The sequence below is a fragment of the Oreochromis aureus genome, linkage group 20 (assembly GCF_013358895.1).
Source record: "Oreochromis aureus strain Israel breed Guangdong linkage group 20, ZZ_aureus, whole genome shotgun sequence".
Lineage (NCBI taxonomy): Eukaryota > Metazoa > Chordata > Actinopteri > Cichliformes > Cichlidae > Oreochromis > Oreochromis aureus.
The window spans coordinates 26,117,244-26,141,643 of record NC_052961.1 but is presented as its reverse complement, the minus strand read 5'-3'; the positions used below and the strand labels follow the sequence as shown (position 1 = coordinate 26,141,643).

Here is a 24,400-nt window from a genome sequence, read left to right as displayed (position 1 = left end):
GCGCGCGCATGTGTTTTTTGAGTCTGTGTGTGAACAGATTGCGGTGTGTGTGCTGCATGTTGTTAGCTCTGTTGGCAGTTCTGATGAAGCTGTCATGAGGTTTAGTCACATCTTTCATAAGACTTGCACACACACCAGAGAGCAGGGGAGTAATAGTCTGTTAATTAGCCTGTTGCTCCCCTGCATGTGTGTAGGCGTTGCTAAGCAGAGCACGCTCCCCATCGCTGTAGTTCAAACTGAAGAAAAAGAGGTAAACGTGTTTCTCTGCGGCGAATGTTACAGACACCTGGTGGTTTAATCGGCTACCAGATGCAACACATTGCCTGTTTTTTTGCCCACGCTAGATAAGTTAAGCATCAGGTAGCTTTTTTCGTAAGATGGACTGTGACTGTAGTTTTTCATTTCCAACGTCCGGAGAGAAAGAACAATGGTACAGAGGGGAAAAAACAGCTTAAAATACGGGCAGCTTTGGCTAAATCATGAGTCTAACTTGCAGGCTGGGATTACTGTACTGGAAATCAGAGAATCATCACAAAGCTCAAATTAAGATTTTTAGCCTCGTTTTATGTTATTTCATGTTATTAAACCAATATCAGCTCGTTAGCTTGCCTGGTCAGCATGATGTTATCATATGTCACATCTGCTGACTCTATTCAAGATTATACACCTATTTAAATGAATGTAGCTGTCACAAACCTGATGCTACATGCAAAAAGAAATGTCACAAATTGTCACATTCAGGTAACATCCTGTACAGTGGTGTTCAGGCTCCTCACCATTACACCATTACAGTACAGTTATTCTTTCAAACTGGTGGATCACCCCCTTTTAAAGATGTTAGATGTTCATTTTGCAGGAATAGCAAAGCAATAACAATAAATCACTGGTTACATAAAGTTGCTTGTATATAAATAATTGCATTTCCCTCTGTAGTTGAGTGAACTGTAGTACAGGGGTTGGATTTTGTTGAAACTAAACCATGATTAAATGATGTTGTAGGATTAAAAGTAAGTAGTTGAAAGAAAAATTTGTCAGAGAGAATGAGCACAATATCTGCAGGAGGAGAAAGGGGGGAAAAATGAAAACACATTTCATAACATCAAGTTTGTGTGTGTGTGTGTGTGTGTGTGTGTGTGTGTTTGTGTGACCTGATTAAGGGCGGTACAGAATGAAGTGTAGGAGGTGATACAGTAACACCAGCTGGTCTACATACTGACACACCAGACTGCCAGATCCGTGTGTGTGTGTGTGTGTGTGTCAAAGAGAGAAACAGACTTTGTGCGTGAGCGGACTTGAGATCAGGTAACAGGCTGGCTTGATGTCAAACTGATTATAAGTTACAATAGCTCATTAGCAAAACCACCTGCATGTTTGTTTTGAATCATGTGTTAGCTGTGGTCCCCGAGCTGCTATAATCTGAACGCATGTTCAGAAAAACTCATCCCTTCTTAGTCAAGAGGGCAGAATCCAAACACTGGAGATTGATATCAGGGGTTCATGTATCTCCTAATGAATTAAAAGGAAAAAGTAACAAAGAAAAAACAAACCATAGATTTCTGACAATTTATGTTCAAGGTCCTGAAATTAGAAAAAAAAAAAAAATAAACATCATGGCTTTTTGCCCTCAATTTCCGGTTCAAAATGGTTTCTCTGTGACTTTGTTGTGCTGAGATGTGGGTTTCAACTAAACTAACCTTTTTAAACTCGGGCTGTTCGAGGAGAGATGGCAGGCAGGTCACAGCTTTCAGGCAGTAACCACATGTTGGAAATCTCTTCCGTAACTGGGCTTTCTGGTCGTGGTTCAAGTCTGACTAATAAATTGTAAGGATGTTGAATAAATCCTTCTGTACCAAAGTTAACCTTTGCATTAGTAAGAAGGCTGATTTGACTTGATAGCATTTACAGCACTTAATAAAAATGTAGAACCGGTTTTGGCATCCTGACTCCAAAATATGTGGCTTATTCTACACATAGTTCAGTCTATTTTTGCTCCAAAGGAGTCAAAGGTTGGTGTTTTTCAATGCAGCTGGCAAGTCAAGGGTTCCTTTGGCACTGGTACCGAGATGCAAAAAGAGAGAGTTCTTTCTCCCCAAACTCGTCTCACGTGGAAGTTTGTAAAGCACGTTTAAACATACTAGTGACTAAAAGAAAAAATCAACTGCAGTATTAATCAACAAATTAAAACAAATTGAAAATACGACCCAAACTCATCTTTGGTGACTTCCAAATGTGGACTTTGTTCTGTAATGCCTGCTATTGCTCGACATCCAGCATTAGTAGAGCTGGCAGATCAGAGAATGAGATGAGAAGGATTTGGGCAGCGAGAAAAAGGGGAATCAGATTTCCGTCAAGATCTTGTACTGATGATGGAAGAGTTTGTCAGCTGTGCAAAGTCTTCTCCAAAACGTATCTAACTTCTAAATGTGTTGATGGGCATAATGTCTTACGTCCAGTGAAATCTGGTGTTGTAGACCTAACCCTGCAGGATGATTTAGACCCACTCCAAGGCCCTCCTCCTGGTATGACATGCCCAGAACACCTCGTCCAGGAGGCATCCTAATCAGATGCCCAAACCACCTGTGGAAGATCAGCAGCCCTCCAAAATTTCCACAGATGGAAAAAAACCCTGGCCATACTGAATGACCAGCTTTTTCCTGAATGAAAAAGCATGGAAGCAAAAATCCATTGATGGAAAAACCTGCTCATTCAGTATATTCAAGTTGTCAGCTGACCTCATTTTTTGGGCACATAACATTACAAAAGCTTGACCTCACCAACTGAAGCTACCCCAGATCAAAACACTGCTCCTGCAGGCTTGTAGGTTGGGCAGTAGGAATGATGGGTGCCTCAGGCCACATTAAGTTTTCCCTTTGCCCCTGACTCCAATCTTTATGCTCCCTATCAAAGTGAAAGCCTTTTTTCGGATTAGCCTCCCTGATAAGTGGTTTTCTGAAGGCTACACAGCTGTTTAGTACCAATCTCTTCACATTGTGTGTGGAAATGTTTGTACTTTCACTATTAAACATAGGCATAAATTCTACTGTTGATTATTTACGATTTATTTTATATATTATTATAATTGATATATTATTTACGATTATATATCTCCGATCATGATCATTCAGATCGAATGATTTGAAAGATGGTTGTTCACTGCTATCCTTCCAGGTTTTAATAATATATTGGACATTCCCAGTTTTCGAAGTTACAGCAATCTCCATAGTTGTTTACTTTGCTTAATCTAGACCGATCATTTCTAAAACAGAGTAACATGTCGTGTGCAGCCACAGGAAACATCTTCCACATCAACTTCATCAGTAAGGGTTAAATAACAAGGTGCCAGCTGAAACCTTAAATAATCACATATTCAGGCTTTTACCTAATTTAGTTAAATCCAGGTGTGACTTTCTTGCCTGATATATCTTTGGATTTAATAATTTTCACACATATCTAAACCATGTAATTTCTCACTTATTTGCAGAATTGGAAATAAGCTGTCATGGCTTCATCAAAGATGAGGCTTTTCTGGTGTTTTTACATTATAAATGACCACAATGCCACAAGAGGGCAATTTAGAAATTTAAGTCTTGGTTAAATTAAAAGAAAGACCAAAATGAATTGTGTTGGTAACTTTTTAGGCCGGCACGTGTTTTCACAACCACTCCAGTGTGCTTTGGCATTGATTCTACATGTCTCCCTTGTTTGGGGGGAGATGATGGTGCTAGAGTTTTGTTTTTGTCCTTTCGAAACAACAGCTGACAAAACAGTCTAAGCACCAGGTCCCTTTGGTCCCTGTTCAAGGTTCCTGCAATCTTTTTAAGCTGACGTGAATTCATTCATCGTTAGATAAATTGAGTAGTTCCCGTGTGGCTACTGAACTATTCTTGTTTTCTCAAGTATCATTGTAATGAATTAACAAATGTCATATTTTAATTTTAAAGTCTGAACCAAACGTCTACCAATAGTATCTTCAGGTCTCTGAAATGGCCCCAACCAAGTTTGTTGTTCAAATAAATGTTTATATTAATCTGCCAATCAAGTCACAGAAACCTTTACGGTTTGCTAGGTTGTTAATGTCAGGGCTACTTTATGTATGTAGCCAACCATTTTGCAGCAGCATGGCGCCACACTACACCAATTAGAATAGAATAAAAAGCCTTTATTTTGTCAATGTACGTGTGGAGAAACAAAAAAAATTTCATGGTCTTTAGCAATATTTTACAGTGTTCTGAGTGGTGAAAGTGCAGATATAGGGTTCAGTATTTTGATGTCAGTGTGATAGAAGCTTTTCTGTAGTCTGAAGGTGTTTTGGAGGTATCGAGTGCCAGGTTCCTGCTGGAGCACTTTTATGAAAGTTTACAGTCTTTATGTAGGCAGACTCATCTCCTTTGTGTATTAATCTTGATGTGTCAACTGAAAACACGATGACTAAGTTGATTTTGTCGGTTGGTTTGCCGCCATTAGAGAAGTGGGCCTAGTGTGCATCCCTGAGGAGCACCTGTGCTATATGTCAGAATAGGGAAGTGATGGGTCCCCAGTCTAGCAAACTGTGGTCAGTTTTGTTAAGAAGTCACTCTTGCAACCTCTGGTGGGCCTGTGGCTTCTGAAGAAGAAGATTCTGTCTGCTGTGATTTTCATCTCATGCTAATTAGCTTCTGTTGCAACATGATGTCTGCTTCTCAGATATGTTGGCTGGTTCTTAAAAGGAACCAAAATAGAACTGACTTTGCTCCAACTGTGAATAACAGGTAAATGGGAGACACTGATTACACTGAAAGTTTAGGTACTGCAGGCTGTGCTGATTACATCAGTAAAGCAGTAAAGTGGATATCTCTACATGGCTAGCAATCGTATGCATATGAGCCTGCATATGCACCTGCCTCATAAGCCATTTTCACACAAGACCTTCTGGCAGTCTCAGGGCTGGACATTTTTTCACACATTTCCTTTCTGTAATATAGCACACAGTAGGAAACGGTTCACTTCAGGCACACTCCCACTACTGGAAATACTCCATGTGGCTTAGACAAGGGGAGTTTTCAGAATAGAGCATGCAGGAACTATACATGATGCACATATGTGAGGATTAAATGCAAGAAATTATTTGTTGCACCATTCTCAGATGACATCACACAGATTTGCTACTAGGTCAACTGAAACTAAACTAAAACTAAAACTAGGGTAAAGAAACATTTAAATTAACGAAAATAAAATAAAATTAAACAGACTTTTGAAAATAGCTGCTCCAGAACATATTGTGTACTCGCAAAATAAATGAAGTAAAAAATCATCTCGCTTATGTGATCTACCTTTAAAAAATGCTGTGATTATTTTAACACCCATTCTGAGCTTTTGAAAAATTTGCCTCTATCAAATGTCCTCAATATTATAAAAACTAAGAAAGCCAAAAAATCACTGAAAACTAAATAAAACTAAACTAAACACCAACCATGGAAAACAATGACGCTAAACTAAACCGAAGAGAAAAAGTCAAAAGAAATCTAAAAACTAGAGAAAACAGTAATTACTCTGGTACCAGGAAGCCGACAGGTAGGAAGATCAGCTAAGGTCTGGTTAGACTTCAACAGGCATTTTCTTTCTTGAATCCAGTTTTGACTGTGTTTTGACTTTCAGCATGTGGATAAAAATGGTGATAGAGCAGTATTTATCCAAAGAAAAATCAGACGTCAAATGCATGCAGTTATCTTCTTTGTTGACCCTGGGACTCTAATCTCTTAACAACCATAATCTTCCCCTGTTAGCAGAAGCTTGTGATTTCTCTCAATCTTTCTTAAACTTGGTGCTGTTTACTGTGCAACAACGCTGTCTCCGGACTTTGCACTGAACACACATGCATTTAGCGTGAGACTATAATATTGGGTGGATTTAAAAAGGCTGCTTTTCTTCTTCTGTTATGTAAAATGGGTCATGCAGTGTAACATTATGGCATAGCAAGGTGGTTTCTATATTTATTTATTGTTAAAAGCGTTTAGAATATATCCTCCAGTCTACTTTCCTACTCATCAAACTACTCAGGAATAAAAAAAAGATTATCTGCCAATCTGCTTTCATGATCGACATAAATACAACGCTTTAAATGGTTCATGACATCAATCCAACGTATATCATTCGATTTTCCAAACACACAAAGGATCTCAGTTTTTCATTTAGCTCCTGAAAACAACGAGGCACAAATGCCTCTCTCTCTCCTCCCTCTGTTGGTCAATCTGGGTTATGTAAACGGGGAAGTGCAAGCTCGGGTAGATACCGTAACTGTGGTAGTGTGGCAAAGGTGACCGTGTGCGTGCATGAGCGTACTCGTATGTCCCCAGGCAGTCCTGGCTTCACGTTCCCGCTGTCACTGCCTGCTCTTTCTCTCCTCCCCCACCTCAACTCTGCTGCCCTCCCCCAGGCTTCCTTAGAATGTGGGTTAGTATGTGTAACCATGTGAGTGGGCTATGACCTTTCACCTTATGTGTGTGTGATCTGTGAAGGGTAATCCCACACAACCAATATAGGTTCAGGAATGTTTAGAAACTGCCCCTTCCCCTTCTTTTCATCACGCTCTTCCACTTTTCCTGTCGTTTCATTACACATCTAGCTGTTTTCTATTCCATCCCTTCTTTCTTGTCCTCCACCCTGTCAGGCTTGTGTTTTTCTTCCCCCACCTCCATGGTTCTTATTTCTCCCCACAGTTCGTCTCATCTGCACTGACATGTTTGCATTTATGTGTCACTGAAATTTGCCATTTGTTGCAGTTGTGGTGTTTACGATGTGTTTATTAGTGTTAATGATGTGTGATACTGTCCCGAGGAGCCAAAAAAAAGAGAATTTTCCAAACAGAAAGCAGTACCACATGACTTTATTCACATCCTTGTTTCAGCTTTGCATTTTGCAGCCATAGTTTGACTCCAGCATCACTCTCTCTATCGGTTCATATTGATCGCCTACCCTCTCTGTCCACAATCATAAATCAGGCTGAAATGGATTTGTGATTATGTTACCATTTTAGCTTGTCAGATCTGTATTTACACATTTATTACTACTAAACTAGGCTCCAGTCTATCCCAACCAATAAACAAATTCATATTCGATCGTGTGCTTTTTGGATTAGATTGGAGAGATCCTCCAATCTAATGTTTCTGACATCAGTTTTGAAGGATTTGATTTTCAATTGGGGGGAAAAAGCAAAACAGAATCATCACAATAAAAACTGCCATAAACTATCAGAGGGATCATTTTACATTCTTCACTTCTCCTCTTCCCTCTTTCCCGATCTCTCATCCGCTTCTTTTCCTCTCATCTTCTCATCCCTGTCCATCTCTTCCTGGTTGAACCCCATTACCCTTGTTACCTAAGGCAGCTTCCCTTGAGTGGGTGTGTCCTGCTGACATCACACACTGGCTCCTGTGTCGGTTGGCTGGGGGAGGGGAGAAGCAGAGAGAGGCGGGAGGAGGTAGACAGGAAAAGCTGCGCAGTGGCGTTGCGGGGGTGTTCCTACGTACGACGCTCGGGGGCAGTTTTCAACGACTCATTGTTTTGTAATTGTCCCGATGGCCTTCTGTCCTCAGTGGAGCGCCGGTAAAGCTGCGCGACGAGGCTAGGTGTTGGGAGACTCACACTCGCGCACACACACGCGCACTCAGACAGACACCTACACACACTTTGACATGCTCGGTTCAGACAGAACAGTGAGGAAGTGTGTAAGCTGTATGAAGAGGGAACACACACACAGATTGGAGTAAGTTTCTGAGAGTGATAAGGAGGAGGCATGAATCTCTCACCAGAGTAGGATACAGAAAGTTGCAGCCACATGACATGGGTGAGTAGCTGAAACCTTTTGACTGACTGGTTCAGTGTGAGATTCCTTCTACCGCTTTCTCTCTGTGGTTAACTGGTCTCGTCCACACACGTGTGTTTTGTTCTGTAATCTCTCAGTCAGCCCAGTAATATCTTCTGCTCTGTGTCTTTTTATCAGTACGAATGCAGACACACGGGGCGTTTCTATCATACTGACCTATATGAGGTGCAGTGCCAAGTCTTTAGCTGGGCTGTTGAGGCAGAGCAGAGCTCAGAGGTTTCATAAGGCATGTTATGAAATAGACACAGGGGTTGTCCTTGTTCCTGTTCCTGCCCCCCCCAAAAAAGTATCTTTGCCTCAAGTTTCAAGGACTTCTGTGTCATTTTATTTATGTAAGACTTTGTTTTTGTTTGTGATTCACTTATTTTTTTTTTCTTGTTTTCAAGCAGAGGTTGATGTAAAAAAGTCTGGTCCTAAATCAGTTTTTGTAAAGTATAAGTAGCTTCCAGTCTTTGGGGTAATAAGCCATCTAATCCAGGATGAAGGGTTTCCTGTAAGTTTTTATAACAGTGTTCCCTCGGGTCTGTTAAAAAATGTAACAAATTGGATTCATTAGCTGTAGAAATTAGACACATTTGCTTGTTTACTCTACTCCATATAAATAGATATGAGTTTGCCACTCGGCGATTTCAACAGTGTTTCAGATCCACAAATAAACTTCTCATATGTTTCCATGTGCGTTTAAAAATGTGTGGAAGGTAAAACGACACATTTAAAAGCCATTCTTTTACTGAGGCCACTCTTAGTATAACAGTAAATAACAGGTTTTAAGTATTGGACTGTCTTTATAAAATATGTGTAATATAATGTGTAACAGTTTTGAGTTTCTTAGCAGAAACGTATATGAAGTAGTAACTAGAAAGCGAAAATTTCAGAAGAAATTTTATGTGTGCCTATGCCGCTGCTATTCAGTGTAGTTTGCCATTCATACAGCTACAGAGAGCAAAACTCAGAAGAGCACCCATTCTCCACCATGAACTATGGTAAAAACAAACACCGCTCACGCTTCACAGATAACAGCTTACAGTTTTGTGTAAAGATGAAGTTACTTCGTACAGCGCCGATTTGCAGACGCTGTGCACACAGGTTCATGAGCAGAAGTCCCATTGTACCACGGCAGATCCGACAATGTTTGCATGAACACGCTTTGAAGCATTACGTTATGGACCACTTTTCACACATGGTTGCGGTACCCAAACAGCCGGCTGTAGCTTTTCAACTCACAGCCCGACACACACCCAAAAACAGCCGAGAGAGCACAGACTACGCCCGAGGCGTGATTGCAGGTGCCGCTCAGGTGGGTCCACCTCCCCTGCAGCGGCACTGCAGACCACGCCCGCCACACACATCAAACATGTAAAATAAATATTTATGCACTTTTGCATTCACTTTTTGTTTTTGTTATTTTTACACAGTGTTCTGAATGATGAACAATGGTCTACAGCCAATCTTGTGTATTATTATACAAACTTTGGTTGTAAGATTCAGATAACTATTTAATAAAAGCTAAATATTTTATATGAGAGTAAGAAAGAAAAGTATATCTTTGTGTCCACCTTTCTCTGTTAATGCCCTACCTGGCCCCTGGCAAAAGCTTTGCTAGATCCGCCCCTGCACAGTTACCAGCTGTCAGCTACACAAAAAAAGGAGCTTGGTGTATATTTGTCTGTCAGAAACAGTTCATAACTTCCTTCAACTCATTCATGTCACCTAAGGGTAAACCTGTTTCTCCATCACCAGTTCAGCTCTGATGATTCAGTAAGGACATCTCCTGATTTCATCTTCATGCTCCAGCAAACATCAGCTGATACTAGAAATTAAAATCAAAAGAATTCTAACAACAGCTGATCAAGCTTAAACGTGCTGCTGTTGTTTAGCGATAAACAAACAAGAGAGAAAAGCCGATCATTGATCAGTTTCATGACTGAAGTTTCAACAGGCGAGAGAATGACAGGGAGGCTGTCATAAAGTTCAACATCGGTAACATCGGTAACTTAGCGCGCACACAGCTGTATACAAACTCCGTAGTGCTAGCTAGCACGCAGTACGAGTTATTGTAAGTGATTGAAAAGTCAGCACAACAAAATAAACTACACCTAAACTCGGTTTATATCTGACCCAAATAGAGTGCAGGTCATAACTTCTTACCTGAAATTCAGTTCACCTCACGCTCCTGCCTTCGCTTTCCCTGATCCACGATTGACCTCCGCGTTAGCAAACACCGGTCGATCGGCGGTAGCCTCACCGCCTTGTATGTCTCGTTCGCGGCATGTCCTTTCTGTCATACACGGTGGATAGCTGCCCTCTGTTGTAGCTCCACCACCAAACAACTCAGTTATTTTTTCCACATCGACCAGCATCATCGGCCCATATAAACGAAAAATAAGTCCAGCTAAGACACAGACCCTTGCCGGCGATCGGGCGATTAAACAAATTTTAGCCACCTCACTATCAGCCAAGCCTGGGTGGTTTTTCACGAAGGCGCTAGCTAGCTAAGCTAGCGGCGCTAGCTAACTAACCGACTATCAGCAACACTTAAGAGAATTGTCGCTAATATGGGATGTGTTGATAAAACGAGCAGATATTTGAAGTTTACACACCTACATTCTCACCTGAAAATATCTTAAAAGTGTATTTTGTGACCTAGAAACACGAATAAAAGACATATAAAACGCAGTGGTGTCCGCCATTGTTTGACTCGGTAGAGGCATGCTATGAATTGTGGGATATGTAGTTTTCACCAAGCATGGCGCCCTTTAGGCCGTACTACTCCCGGTATACCACTAGAGAGAGCCAACACACCACAAATGAAGTCTGTTTCTATGGTGCCAAAAGCAGAATCTTTCTCAGGAGCCTAGAAATTGGCCTAAATTTGAACTAAAATCTAAATATTTCAAAAACTATAAAAGTTATAAACACCAAAAGTCACACCATACTAGCCCAGCTCCAGCCGCACAAAATGATGTAACATATGTACCCCTATTGTCAAAACTGTTTGGCAGAGGAGCGCGGAAAAATTTTCACTAAAATATTAATATTTAAAAAACTATAATAGTCATAAACACCAAAAGTCATAGCACACCATTCCAGATCCAGCCGCACAAAATGAGGTAACATATATGAAGCTTTTCTCAAAACTGCGGGCGTGATACGTGCGAAATTTAGGCGGAAGATGGAGAATAATAATAATAATAATAATAATAAGAATAATAAATCCGACGAATAGTAATATGTGTGCCTCTTGGCATAGGCACACATAATGACAGTCTTATAACACACGTAAGGGTTCTGTGTGTACAGTAATGGATGATGTGAGCTTTGATCTTATTTGAAGGCGTTTCAGAGATGCTGACACAGATTTCTGCCGAGGCATTCCTCTACGCTCTCTATTCTGTCACACAAACACACACAGTGGGGTCACCGCGGGGTCCCGATTCTGTCACTTGTCCAACACTTAAAACAATCTCACGTGGGAGCGAGGAGATGCCTATGAACGGGTGTTGTTTTTGTGTGGAATTGTGTGAAGTTAATGGGTCACTAAAGTATTTATTTAGTCTTCAGTGGCTTCAGATCTGTTATAAACAGGGATTTCCAAAACTTAAGCACAGATTTAAAAAGAGTTGTTGATTATTTGAATTTATTGACTGAATACTATTAGAATATTCAGTCAGTGAAATTAATTCACTAATTTCCATGTTTCCTTCAGTATACTATCTGTAAGCACTTAGTATATAAATAGGTGTATTTTGATGGTACACATTAAAAATAGAGCGCAATGAAAATAAACATATTCTCTTATAAATTTGCAGCAGTTTACTTCAGCATTGCTCTCTCACCTTATTTTGCAACACCCTTATTGTGCATTGCCTCGATATTTTTTGTGTCCCATCGTATCTCTCCATGATGTATTCCTCAAGACCGGGGGTGTCAATCATAAGGCCTGGATGCCAGAATCAAATCCAGCCCTTTGGATTCTTTTGGAAAATGAAGGAGGGCATATTTTTACTTTTTAGTGTATTTTAATAAGTTTTGCAGCTTATGGGGGATAAAGACCTCCCCACTGACTATTCATACTATATAAGTAATTAAGTAATAGATAAACAATTAAATAACAGAAAAGTTCCTGTGTTTTCAATGTTGACTTTAGAAATGTAACTTTTTTTAACAAGGAGTCAAAAAAATTGACATTTTCTATGAATTAACAGAAACTTTCTGTTTCCTAACTACAGGCTCACGTGAGCGACCAGGATACAGGATATTGTTCTGTAAATTTAAACATTTATTTCTTACAATTTAAGCCCAAAGAGTCATGCTGACAGATTTCTGTTATTTACTACGACAGCATTTTTTGTTGTTGTTGTTGTCGTGTGGAAAAACTGAGACGTACTGTTGAAATTGCATTATTTCTTATATTAGGATATTTCAGGGGATTAAATGTGTAAACTTCTTTTCACTGACAGAAACTGGTTTTTCACCAGTCTGCTCCACTCAGGATCAAACTAAGCTATCAGTTTGTGACCCACAAAGTAAACTGATATAGAATTAGAGATCAGTAAAATTAGACTGATCTCGAAGGATCTGTTTTGTGCAGGAAAGCCAAGTGACGCATCAGAACGTCTCGTTTATGTGAGCGCGCCTTGGACCCTGAAGTGCAGTAAAAGGCATGATGGTCATTATCAGCAGCTAGTATAACCATTATCACTCACTAGGATTTTAAAGTTTGACAGTCTATGAAAGTGACTTTGTCGTAACGCGTGTTAATCCTCTGACGTGTGGTTGTGTGTACATGTATGTGTAATTTGATCTTTGAGGCAACAACTTTTATAAGCCTTGCTGAGATGTTGTAACGCCTTTAATCATCAACGAACACTTAAATGGTTCCTGCTTCTGTGCATGCTTTGTATTCCTGACTCTGTTTATGGGGGAGTGGTTTAATATGACAGTTTTTTTTGGTTTTTTTGGCTTTAGTTGAGGGAGGGGAGGAGATTGAAGGGTGATCGGTGGTAGGAGTCCCCCCTCAGCAGGGCCCCAGCTCCAGCATGAAGGGTTATGTAAGTTTTCAGCTGCCAGCCTTCCTAGCTGCCTCTGCCTCACATTCACATTGTTATTGACCAGAAAGGAGCACACAGTGGTGGACCAGTAGTCAGAGAGTCAGTCAGTCACTGAGGCAGTCAGTTTAAAGGCCACCTAAGTGTAAAGCCAGGCTAAGAGGAGGGAAGATCCACCTCCTCCTTACTTCTTTTTAAAAGTTTCTTTTTCCTTGAAAGGGGAAGCGATTTTGAGAGTGTGACAGGGAGGCAGAGGATACCAGCTTTTCCTCTGTTTCTGATAACCATGCTGCTTCTGGATGAATCGGAATCATTTGCAGGTGGGTGACATAATTCGCCTGAACCGTGTTGAGGTTGTGGACGCGATGAATCTTTGGGGAGAAAGTTAGAAAGAAATGAGGGGAAAAATATGGAGGTAGGTAAATGTTGGATATAGGGCTATGCTTTAAGAACAGGAAGAAAACGCCAGACAGAGAGCTTCACGCGCACGCTGAAGTTCATCTGATGAGATAACGAACAGTGTTACTTGGCTGCTTCCTTTCTGCATCCTGTTTCAGGAGAGGCAGCATGAACAGAAGCCAGAGAGGAGGTGCACGGAGGGGGGAAAATGAGTTAAAAGCGGCAAGATGATGAGAAATGGGGAACTTTGATGTTATAAAACCAGCTGAGAAGTGTCTAGAATGTGCAGCAGTTGTTGATTGAGGGTCGTTAAGTTACTTAACATTGTTGTGTAACACTGGATCTATACCTCCTTAGGCGTGTGCAGTCTATCTGAGCACGCTTTCTTTCTATTTACTTTTCTGGTTTCATCATATTTTTCTCTTCTCAGTCGCCATCTACGATTGCTGCTCTCTCTGTTTGATTCGTCACATTTTTCTTATCTTCCTTCCATTTTTCAGCCGGTCTTTCTCCCACTCGTGTCCACTGCCTCTCTCTCGTGTTGTCATCTCAGTTCCTGCCTCCAATTGGCTGTCTCTACGGTTACCTAAACCAATGCCAGTGCCGTGATTGGCGGACGGGGGTAGGATCGGGCCATGCTGGAAGTGTGAGCATGTGGAGGCAGGAAAACATATGGTTCAGCAGACTAGTGGGTTAGGGGGGTAAACGGCTGTAGCTGGAATGAATGAAAATGAAGGCTCTGAGTTCCTTCACATTTCTTCATCTGTTTATCCAGCAACCACAAGATAATCAGAAACTTCAAATCTTGTGTTAGATCAATTTTAATAGTTTGTTTTCAGTCAGATCAGGATTTTAAGTCTTAATTTGAAGCTGTCTTCACTGAATTTAGATGCACAGTGGAAGGATTTGTGAGTTTTGTTGCACATGCGCTCAGTTCAAAGTTGGCTCACAGATATTAAAAACATGTGATCGTGTGGATGAAGTAGGATCCAGAGTGGCTCTAAAAGCTCTATTGTTAGATTGTCCTTGTTCTGCTTTTTATTAGCTTTTTAAGATCCATGTACATTTGCAAAGAGTGAACGGAAATCTTGGTCCGGATGTCTTTGCACGTATGCCAAAAGCTCCGATAAATTAGACACTGCCCTCCAGGGGCACTTTAGGCAAACAATGGCTTCCCGCAGTGTGCCCAATAGGAATGTAACTATTCAAGGTAAAGTTATACGTCGCGTCAGTCATTGTTTCATTTTATGCCCAATGTTCTGCAGTAAAAAGACAAAACAGTGCAGTGTGTGTGCAGCTGCAGGGATTTTTACATGTTTTAACAGCGGTTGTTGAGATTAAAACAGCTACTGTTAATGTCTCCGGAAAAGGTCGCCAGCTCATAATTCAGGACCTGCCTGATCACGTAAGCGTTTTTTTAGACTTTAAAAACAGTGTTTTAATTTTGCTTAGCGAGCACCATGGCCCACTGACTCTCCTCTTGTTCCCTTTTGAAAAGCGTTCACAGAAAATCCTTTTCGGAGAAATAACTGTCTGCATGCTCGTAATTCTTGGGATCGCTCTGGGCGTTTGGCTCACTATGAAAAGAGACGCTAGATACCTCAGATTGTGCTGTGTCAAATAGCGATGAAGGGTAAAAAGAATAGGACACACTGTTCTTCCCTAAATCTGTTGTGCGTGTATTTGAGAACAGTGTGTCCATCAGTGACGAGAGGGTTTCCCGTGAAAAGAAAACAAATTTGACATTTTAATAGCAGCAAAACATTTGTCGTACAATAAAACAGGAAGGGGCTTGTACTGATTGTTCTTCCATCGTTCTGCACTGCTTGCTCTGTTCAGCTGTAATTGGCCTCAGCATGCCGGGCAGGAACAACCTGTCCTGTTCAGGCCAGCACTGGAGTCCGGGCCAAGCACCAGGAGCACGTGCAGTCTGATTGCTTTCATAACGCCCCAGTGCTGAGGATGGACACATGGTTAATGCTCCCTTTGTCAAAAAGCAGTTTTTATTAAATGTTCTTTCATCTTTCAGGTTCCTCCTGTCAAACATCCCTTTTCTTTGTTGTCTTTATTGTAAAATTTCCCCTTCCAGGTTCGAGTGACTTCTCTTTTTCATCTTTCTCCCATCCTCACTCCTCCTCTCTCTCAAGTCTTAAAGAATTTGACCATAGCTTAAAACAGGTAGCAGATTTCCTTTTTAGGAATTTATACCCCATAAACTTGAGATCTTCTTTAACTTTGTATCCTCTGCTGCACTTCTCCAAGTCCTGTTTTACCTCATCTAATCCCCAGCTATTCTCTCTGTCTCTCATTAAATGGCCGCAGTGCTGTATAATGTTAGAGTACAAAGTCTTGTGATCAGATAGTGAACGTCATGGGTGTGGTGCCTGCACTAAGACAATACCGGTTACATTATTTCACATTGCTACTAAATATTGGCTAGATTACAACAAGCTTAGAAATCTAAAGAAGCTTTTTCAGTCTGCAGTTATCATTTATTCAGATTCTTTTTGATAACCTGATTGGTTAATGTAAAGGGACACATCTTTTCTCTAACAAGAAGTCCCTGAAATGATATACAAATGATTATAAAACAGGCCTGTGATAGATTGGCGATGTTTCCAGGGTGTACCCGGCCTGTCGTTCTGTAATAGGTGGGATTGGATTAGTGGAAGAATAATGGATGGATTATAAAATGTGATTTGTTTCAGTCTCTTTAATAACGACTTCACAATCAGACTTTTTACCTGTATTGATGTGTAATTAAATAGTCGTTATGGGTTGAAGAGCAAACAGTGCTTTTGCGTTGTAGCTTGAAGCGTTTCACAATATGAAATGTTTCTTGGTACTGAAAGAGGAGTAATGGGAAATGGCTACGTGAGTTTTGCTCTCTTTCCGCCTCCGGAGGGGCTGTGACCGCGTAGTTCATTAGCTGAAACGTTTCTCATTGTGTGCAGAAGTGTTAAGATTTTGGGTTGCTCAGATGTGAGAAGCTAAGATATCTCACAGGGTGTTCAGAGGCTGAAAGTACACACTGTGTGCAAACTGTTGCCAATAAGGGTTTTATGTAACAGGCTATAGTGTGACCAGCACACAGCATCCCGATGTTCTCTCCTTCTCCTCTGGCTCCTCCTCCTCCCTCCTCTTCCTCCCTCCCCAGCAGCAGTGACACACTGGCCTACTAACAGCCTGTTCTACCTCGTCTCACCCCCTCTGCTGTGCCGTCTTTATCACATGGCCGTTGTCTCTCCACCTCCTTTTTTTTCCTCTCTCTCTTCTCGTCTCACCGCCTCATCGTTTCTCTGACACACTCGTCGGAATCGCTGCCAACAGGAGCGTTTCATAACTCACCTGCATCGCTCTAATAAAGCAGCCTTAATAACTCATTCAGGGCAGTGTCTTACATAAGAGAGGTGTGTGTGTGCGCGTGCGTGCGTGTTGCTCAGCATTAGTATTGAGATTTTATTTTCTTCCTCAAGGCGAGCACGTAACCCAGTTAAATCTCGGTCAGTCTTTCGGGAGAACAACTTAAAAACTTTGAGAAACTTTCCTGCATTTGCCTGTAATTTGGGTTGGGTGGGGTCAATAAACCACAACGAAAAAAATACTGAGACGATATTTTTATTTGAACTATGAGCTTATAAATTGCTCTAATTTGGCGGGAAGTTAATGATGAATTTGCACTGATGATCATTTACAGATGCCTAGATCTCTGATTTGGTCACATGACCTTATAAAGGTTTAGAACTGCAGAAGAAGAAAGCATTTACAGTCTGCATATCTACCTGATATCATGGCCATGATCTGTGGCTAGTGAGTGAAAGAATACAAAAGCATATACAGCGTGCAGCTACTCCTCTCCTGCATTGACAGGAGCCAGTTAAGGTGGTTCAGACATGATGCCTCCTGGATTTCTCTTAGGTGATGTGTTTTCGACGGTTAATCGGAAGAGGAAGGTCTGGGAATTCCTGGTTAGTCTACGCTCTTACCTGGATAAGCAGATGCTGATAAGGTGGATGAATAGATGGAACAAGACATTATTCCATCCGTCATCAACTATGGAAAAAGCAGAAATAATACCCTAGATCTAACTGGCAGGCCAAGTTTAAGAGTTCTGCATTTTCTGAGTTATAGTTTGTCTGTTGGTCTGGTCTTCCAAGCAGTCTGTGCACCAGCGTCACTGTCTGTGCTCCATCCAGCCACCTTAAATAATCTCTGACTCTCTCCTTGCCTTAAGAGAACAGCACGAACGCTGCTGAACAGCAAGAGCGAGGTGGAAAATCATGCCGACACACTCATCGCTCTGTGTGTGTGTGTGTGTGTGTGTGTGTGTGTGTGTGTGTGTGTTCAAAGTCTAGATGTTCTTTAAACGTCGCTGTGTTCATCTGAGACCATCAGCTCTTGCGAGTGTGCTCTGTGTGCTTGCAATGCGTTACATCTTTTAATGTGTGTGTGTGTGGAGGACGTGAGATTCTTGTGAACATGCTGGTTGTGTAACAGCCAGAGGCAGCAGTTACATAAGCGTCCCTTCTCGTCGGACCAGCCTCAGCGGCGGTGGCCTGGCTGTCTGTTGGGGAGCAACTTTTTCCCTTTGTGAGGCTCAGACTGCGTAAATGAGAAAGCCAGGAAGTCATTTAATAAAGCGGGTCGTCTTATTGGACCGCCACCTGAAAACAAATAGAAGTTTTGTCTTTTATATACTTTAACTCTTTACACAGCAGACTGACCTTGTCAACATATTCATCCATGACCCATCTCCAGTTTGGATCCCCTATTTACGTTTCAGCTCAAAACAGTATGTTGAACTGGAAGCTGTTATTTACTTCTGATAACAATCAAACTTTTTGTTTTGAGTTTGTCAGTTTTTAACATATTTTCCATCGTGTTCTAGTTTACTAGGAATCTCTGAATAGTTTGGCCACAAGCCAAGCCTAAATCACATTTGATGGTGTGATTTAGCGGCCATTATATGAAGGTAGATCTTATCTCCAAGCCTCTCTGAAACTGTGTTTTTAATCTCAATTCTAAAGCTATGTTTGCAATACCAACTCAGATTAACTTGAAGCAGTTAAACAAGTAGGAGGATGGTTTCATTTCTTCTGCTCAGAGTGCCTTCGATTTCTGGCAGGTTACTACTAAAAGAAAAAATATGAACCTCTGGTATAGGAAATAAGATTTTTTTTTTTTTTTTAGATTGATTTCAGCATTTTTTTCATTTAAAAAATGAGCAGCAAAAAATTTTCTTCAGTTCACTTGTGATGCTTCTGTATTTTCAAGTGAAATTCTACAAATTGCATCGGCTTTCACTTGGCGTGAAGCAAAATCTTAGCCCCCAGTTAAATGTGAGATTAATAATTGGCCATCTTTCAACTTGGGTCACTAGGCAGATGTGTATTCCCCATCCTCTTTGCTGATACTGGAATGCGAATGTGGTCACAAAGAGGTATATGAGACGTCCTCGTGATTTCTTTGGTCGTTAGCAGAGTGCTTTGGTTACCCATTGTTTTCATGGAAGGCACTGACTCATCTACAAACACTTGCCAACTACTTTTTAAGTTGTAGTGAAAATGTGGAAACTAAGAAACCAGAACAGAACAGAGACCATTTGACTTCAAAGTTTAAGGCGCACCAGTTGCAACAAGCTGGCTGCTGAGGTAAGGCGACACATTTACTTTGAAGGTGAACGCCCTGTATTATCTTGTTTGAATTACACTTTTTCAAGCTTTACTACCACTCTGCTAGTGGGTTAGCAAGTGTTTGCAGACAAGTTTTCCATGCAAATTACAGGTGACTGCTGCAGGCTGCCGGTGACCAAAACAATCACCAGCAAGTTTTTGCTGCAACAGCCAACTCCAAACCACCAGCAAACACTCAGCAACCAGTTGAGGAATGCACATTTTTCCCTCGAGACTGGAGGTTCCCATGGGGTAGCGGATCAGTCAATAGCTCTGTGTGACCGAAGCCTTATAAGTTTTCTGTGATTATATTTGGATGTACCCTGACAAATTCATCTCTATTTACACATAAGCGCTTATTTTAAAAAAAATCACCCGAGCCATTAGTTTTTTATATTTGACTACCTAAATTCCCTCCATGCATCCATCCACTTATGCTTGTCCTGATCAGGATTTCTTTAGTAGAGGATAAACCTTCATCAGCATCATCAGCGAAAACATACAGCACATTGTTGTTTGATATGAAGCAACGTGCCGGTAATCAGCTTGCAAGTCAGACCGACGGAATTACAGCTTCTAATGACAGCAGAAATTGTTTTATAAATGGATGTCAGCATGGGGCCAATTGTGTAGAAGTGAGACTCACTGATGAGGAAAGAAATCCAGCGAAGGAGGAGGAGAACAAGTGACAGGTGAGTGCGATGAGGTGGAAGCAGGATTAGATGGGAAGGGGAGAGGTGAGAAAATGAGAAGCAGGAAAGGACAGGTGTGAAGATGGTGCATCTCTGATTTCATAGAGTGCTGTATTTGGAGTGGAGAGAGTGAATAAAGACTTATAACCATAATACACACCTGCAAAATGATGAGCTAGTAAAACAAATGTAGGCTCAAATGTTTAGTACGCACTCTAACAAAGATTTAGTTAAAAAAAGTAGTGAAAAAATGATCAAGAATAGTCATAATAATAAAAAAAATCAATACTAAATTGCAAATTGCATTTAAAAACACTTCATTTCAAATAGCTTTTCACTTTTCAAATAAATAAAACTTGCCAGTTACAAAAAAGCATTTTTATTTAAGCATGGCTTACTACTTGCTCTTGCCTCTAATGCTTGTTGTGTCATAAAGTTGCCCTGTTTTACATTTACAAGTCTGTGATGTTACACAATTTACATTGCAGTTTTCGCGAACATGGTGAATAACTGCAAGAGAATAGTTATATTTATGGTTCATGGTAAAGGGGTTTAAAATTGATTCTTTTTTCCACCAGCACTTGTCCAGCTGAGCCTCTCAGGACAGCGTTAGGATGAGATGATTAGATGAATCATTTAGATGCTCTGTTACTATAAATATTCTATTCTTCCATTTTCTATGTACTTCCTGGAATTCCACATTTGTTGAATAATAATACAGTTTGTCCTCTCTGTGTTTTTGTGTCTGTGTGCACGTAAAACGTGTGATGCGGAGGATTCTCCACTGTGTAGTAGTAAATATGTGCCATCATCTGTAATCTGCTTACACAGACAGCAGCTGGCCAATGACGGGGCGCGGCACAGACACATTGTCCACTTCAGCCTTTCTTTTTGTTTTTTACGAGGCGAGAAAAAGATGGAAAGTAAAAGTTTTAATGTTTAAATCTTCAAAGCACATTAAACCCTAAAAACATCCTCAGGTCTCACCATTCCTTGGATGTCTGACTTGATGGAAGTTGGTATGTAGGTCAGGACCTCATATTTCCTGTGTGAGGTTGTTTGTGTGCATCTCTCTAAGCTCGCCCTCAGATGTCTCAGGTCATGATTTATAGATGCAATTGAATCTCATGCAGGTGTCGGATCTCAAACTAAATTGGGGTCATCGTCAGTTCCAGACTTCTATCCATCTTTTTTTTTTTTCCAGAGAAGTTTTTTCTTTTTTTTTTTTTTTGAGAAGCGGAGACAGATTACAGAAGAATCTGCAATCCGTCATCTGTTTTTCTCACTTATGGGCAAAACCTTGGCATTGCTAACTTGTCAGTTTTTTCAAAGCCAAGAAAACAGCCTGTACCACTAATGGCTCTAGAGAAAAACAAGACTTTATGAGGGGACTGATGCGTTATACTGCTGTTAGTACATATTTGTAGCTAATTCTCTTCGGTTACTCTTTTTAACCCTGTAGTTTTAACCTTTCCTGTTCTTCTGCCTCCTCACTTTAAGAAATTGACACTTGAGGAGTTACCACTTACTTCACACACACACACACACACACACACACACACACACACACACACACACACACACACACACACACACACACACACACACACACACACACACACAGTTCTTTGGCACACTTACATTTGTATGTTCGTCAGCACAGTGCGAAGAGTTATATAAACACTTATATGCATTGATGTGGTTACATAAACTTGGTTAGCAGAAGATGTTTCTTCTCTGCAACCCCACTCAGACACACACGAGTGTGCGCAGACGGACACACCAACCATGAATCTGTTGCCGGTGGCCTTGCATTTTGTCGAGGCTCGTATCTCTCAAGAACATGTTGTGTTGTCTTTTGTGAGGAGCGCTGGGTCTCGAGCCCACAGGGAGTGTCCAACTAAACGAATTAATGGCTCAGAAAATGTGCTGCGGGTGCTGCTCACTCTGTGACGCTCGCTGATCCCGGTGAGTCAGCATTTCATCAAGACACTTAATTACCTTCTTTCCCAGCTCTGTCGTGACGGGGGTTGAGCTTTCACCACGTTTCACACTTTGCTTTGACTAATTTTACCCACATATTGTCACAGTTGTTTTCTGCTCCTCGTGGCTCCGCAGCAAACTGATGGTTTAAATCAGTCACCTAGCAACAGTCAGCTCTCCAACTCTGATTCTCACCTTGAGAATAACGCCTCAGCTGGCCTTCTGCACAAGGGAGGTTTTTTTTTAATGAGGTGGGCGGGTCTTGGACGCTGAATTTAGATCAGAACTGAAACTGTGTAGTTACTGCATTTGAAGTGTGTGTGTGGGGGGGTTGCTATAACTCATGTTCTGAACTGAAAGAGTTTTCAGATTCTCATGAACCAAGCAATCATTTAATTAAAACATACTGATAATAGAAGCTGCGTGACACTTGGGGTTACGCTATCAGTGTGTGACAAACTCTGTCGTTATTGCGTTGGATATGCAAGTCTACCACATCTCATGGACCTCCAAAACTCTTACAGCCATAACCACATGTTTGTGCTCTTTTGAGTGAGTATATTTGGTCTGCTATGTGTATAGATAGGTTGCTATGAGTATATGTGTTGTCCAATATGTGTCGATTTTAAATCTTCCCAAAATAATGCAGAAAAAGGTGTGTTTGACATGGTGTGATCTCCTAGTTTGCCCATCTAAACCCTTCAAATCCCACTTTTTACAATTACAGCACTTGCCATGTAAACCTCTGTCTTCAAGTGAAGTCATTAGGTTGCGAAATAAACTGTACATCTAGAATATCATCCACTATTTAGATATCATGTTGTTTTATTTAATACCAATTGGCTTTTCTCCTACTCATGGCAACACTAATCTTTAGTGTTGATATTTATTTATGTTCATTTCATCAGAAATCATAGATAAAATCTTTAGTTAGCTGAAGTGGAAAGTAGCATGGAAATAATAAGCCACCAAATGGTAATATGCTACCCAAACTGGACTTCCTGCTCCCTTGTAACTGACAGGTTATTGGTTTTTAGACGTAATGGAGAATAGACCTGAGAAATTGAATCTGTGAGCAGTTTGGCAGGAGTTGCTGATACTGGAGGGAATCAGGTGATGAGGCACAAAGTGAAGGCTGTTTGATGCAATTGCGATCCATATTACATTATGTAATATGTTTGTGTCTGACTTCCTGCAGCCGATGACATTTATCTTCGCTGGCTATTTTGATTGGAGTGCTTCCAAACTCGTCCTCACAGAGTTATGTGCACAGCACTCAAGACGCATGTGTACGTTAGCAAAGCATGATTCAGGAGAGGCTTTTGCTTTCTCAGGCCCTCAGAGGGAGTATTGAACAGTTTATCTGTTATATAAGTTATTTTTGCACATTTATGTGAGCGTGTTGTATAACCTGTCGGGCCGTAATGCGACGAGATTCTCCCCCCATGTGTGCGTTCGCAAGTCTGTGTATGGGTCTGTACATCTTCCTGTATATGTGAGAGGCACTTCATCGTGACAGCTTCCAGATCGCTCTCCGAAACACGCTGTTACAGCTGCACGGTGCTCTGTTTTCTGTTCATGTTAAAGTCCCAGCTCTGCTTTCACCTTGACATCTCAAATTTGTCAAAGTTGAGTTTAAACCTGTTTAAAAAAAACACAAAAAACAGTTAATATTCTAGTGACACGATGAGACGATATAGACAGTGGATAAATATTCTGTAGATGTGCAATCTTTTTCCCTTCCCTTAGAAACTAGTGACATGGCTGAATAGCAGCTTGTGTTAAAAGCTGCTACTGCTAACATTCCTTCAGTTATTATAAATCACAGTATCTCTGCAGTAAAGTTTATTTTTGTAATCTTTCAAACAAACGTACTTTATTCTTTGACACTGCACTAAAAAACAGTAAATGGGAGAATTGAATTTTTTTGCCATTTCAAACCTTCAAGATTATAAACACATTATCAGATGGTAAACAACAGCAAAGCACCATGAGCCGGATGCTGTTTTTGTCTCCTTTTGTCTTCCAGCTGCTCTCAAAGCCAACCGGAGGTCCTTTTCCCATAAAAACAAGATGAATTTCTCCAGTAAAACCATTAAAGGGCCGTTAAATGTTTGGACTCAGTAACTGTAGCCAATCTGCTAATGGCCCTTTCCAGTGAATTCTCATTCTCCCTTTAAGTTTTACTGGAAATGGCAATTATGTACCACATTTTTATTACTTAAGAGAAAACAGGTGTGCTATGCCAGAGTGTTGTTATTTTATTTATTTTATTTTTTTGGTTTTTATTTGTAATAATTTTATTAGTTTGTGCTGCATGATATGTACTAAAACACACACACTGGAAAACATTGGAACTGTTCATTTCATTTGACTTCACTATACTGTCACTATACAGACAGAGCTAGTACAATGGATTTCACAGCATCAGTGAGGGCAGAACAAACACAGCAGTGCATACCAGTCCCTGGCCTTATATGCCCTCAGAGCTTTGTGCGCGCTTGCTCACTCATTCACTGTTAAGGAAAGCAAACTTTATACTTGAAATAGATCTCAGATAAACACAGTCACCTCAAGATGGGGTAGTGCGCAAATCAAGTGTGACGCCATGTGTAGAGGCGGGTGTGTCTATCAACTAATAAAATCATATTTGTCTTTGTGGCAAACGGTTCCTGAACGTCCTGTCCTCTTGACCCCGAAGAAAACAACCCTGCTTCCCAGAATCTGTGTGTGTGTGTGTGTGTG

At 40.8% G+C, this 24,400-nt stretch overlaps 1 protein-coding gene across 3 annotated transcripts in view; it reads left to right on the top strand.

Moving 5' to 3' along the window:
* The window catches only part of LOC116324696 (helicase ARIP4-like), a 76,576-nt gene that overhangs the window by 30,937 nt on the left and 21,239 nt on the right, over positions 1-24,400 (top strand). The window contains exon 1 of one of the 3 annotated variants that reach the window (XM_031745408.2): positions 7,544-7,822. The exons of 1 other annotated variant lie outside the window; for it this stretch is intronic. In XM_031745408.2, the coding sequence (XP_031601268.1) occupies positions 7,819-7,822 (4 nt within the window). In that variant the 5' untranslated portion in view covers positions 7,544-7,818. Of the gene's footprint in view, positions 1-7,543; positions 7,823-12,981; positions 13,230-24,400 lie in introns of those variants that run through there. One more of the 3 variants, XM_031745407.2, reaches the window with a different exon arrangement.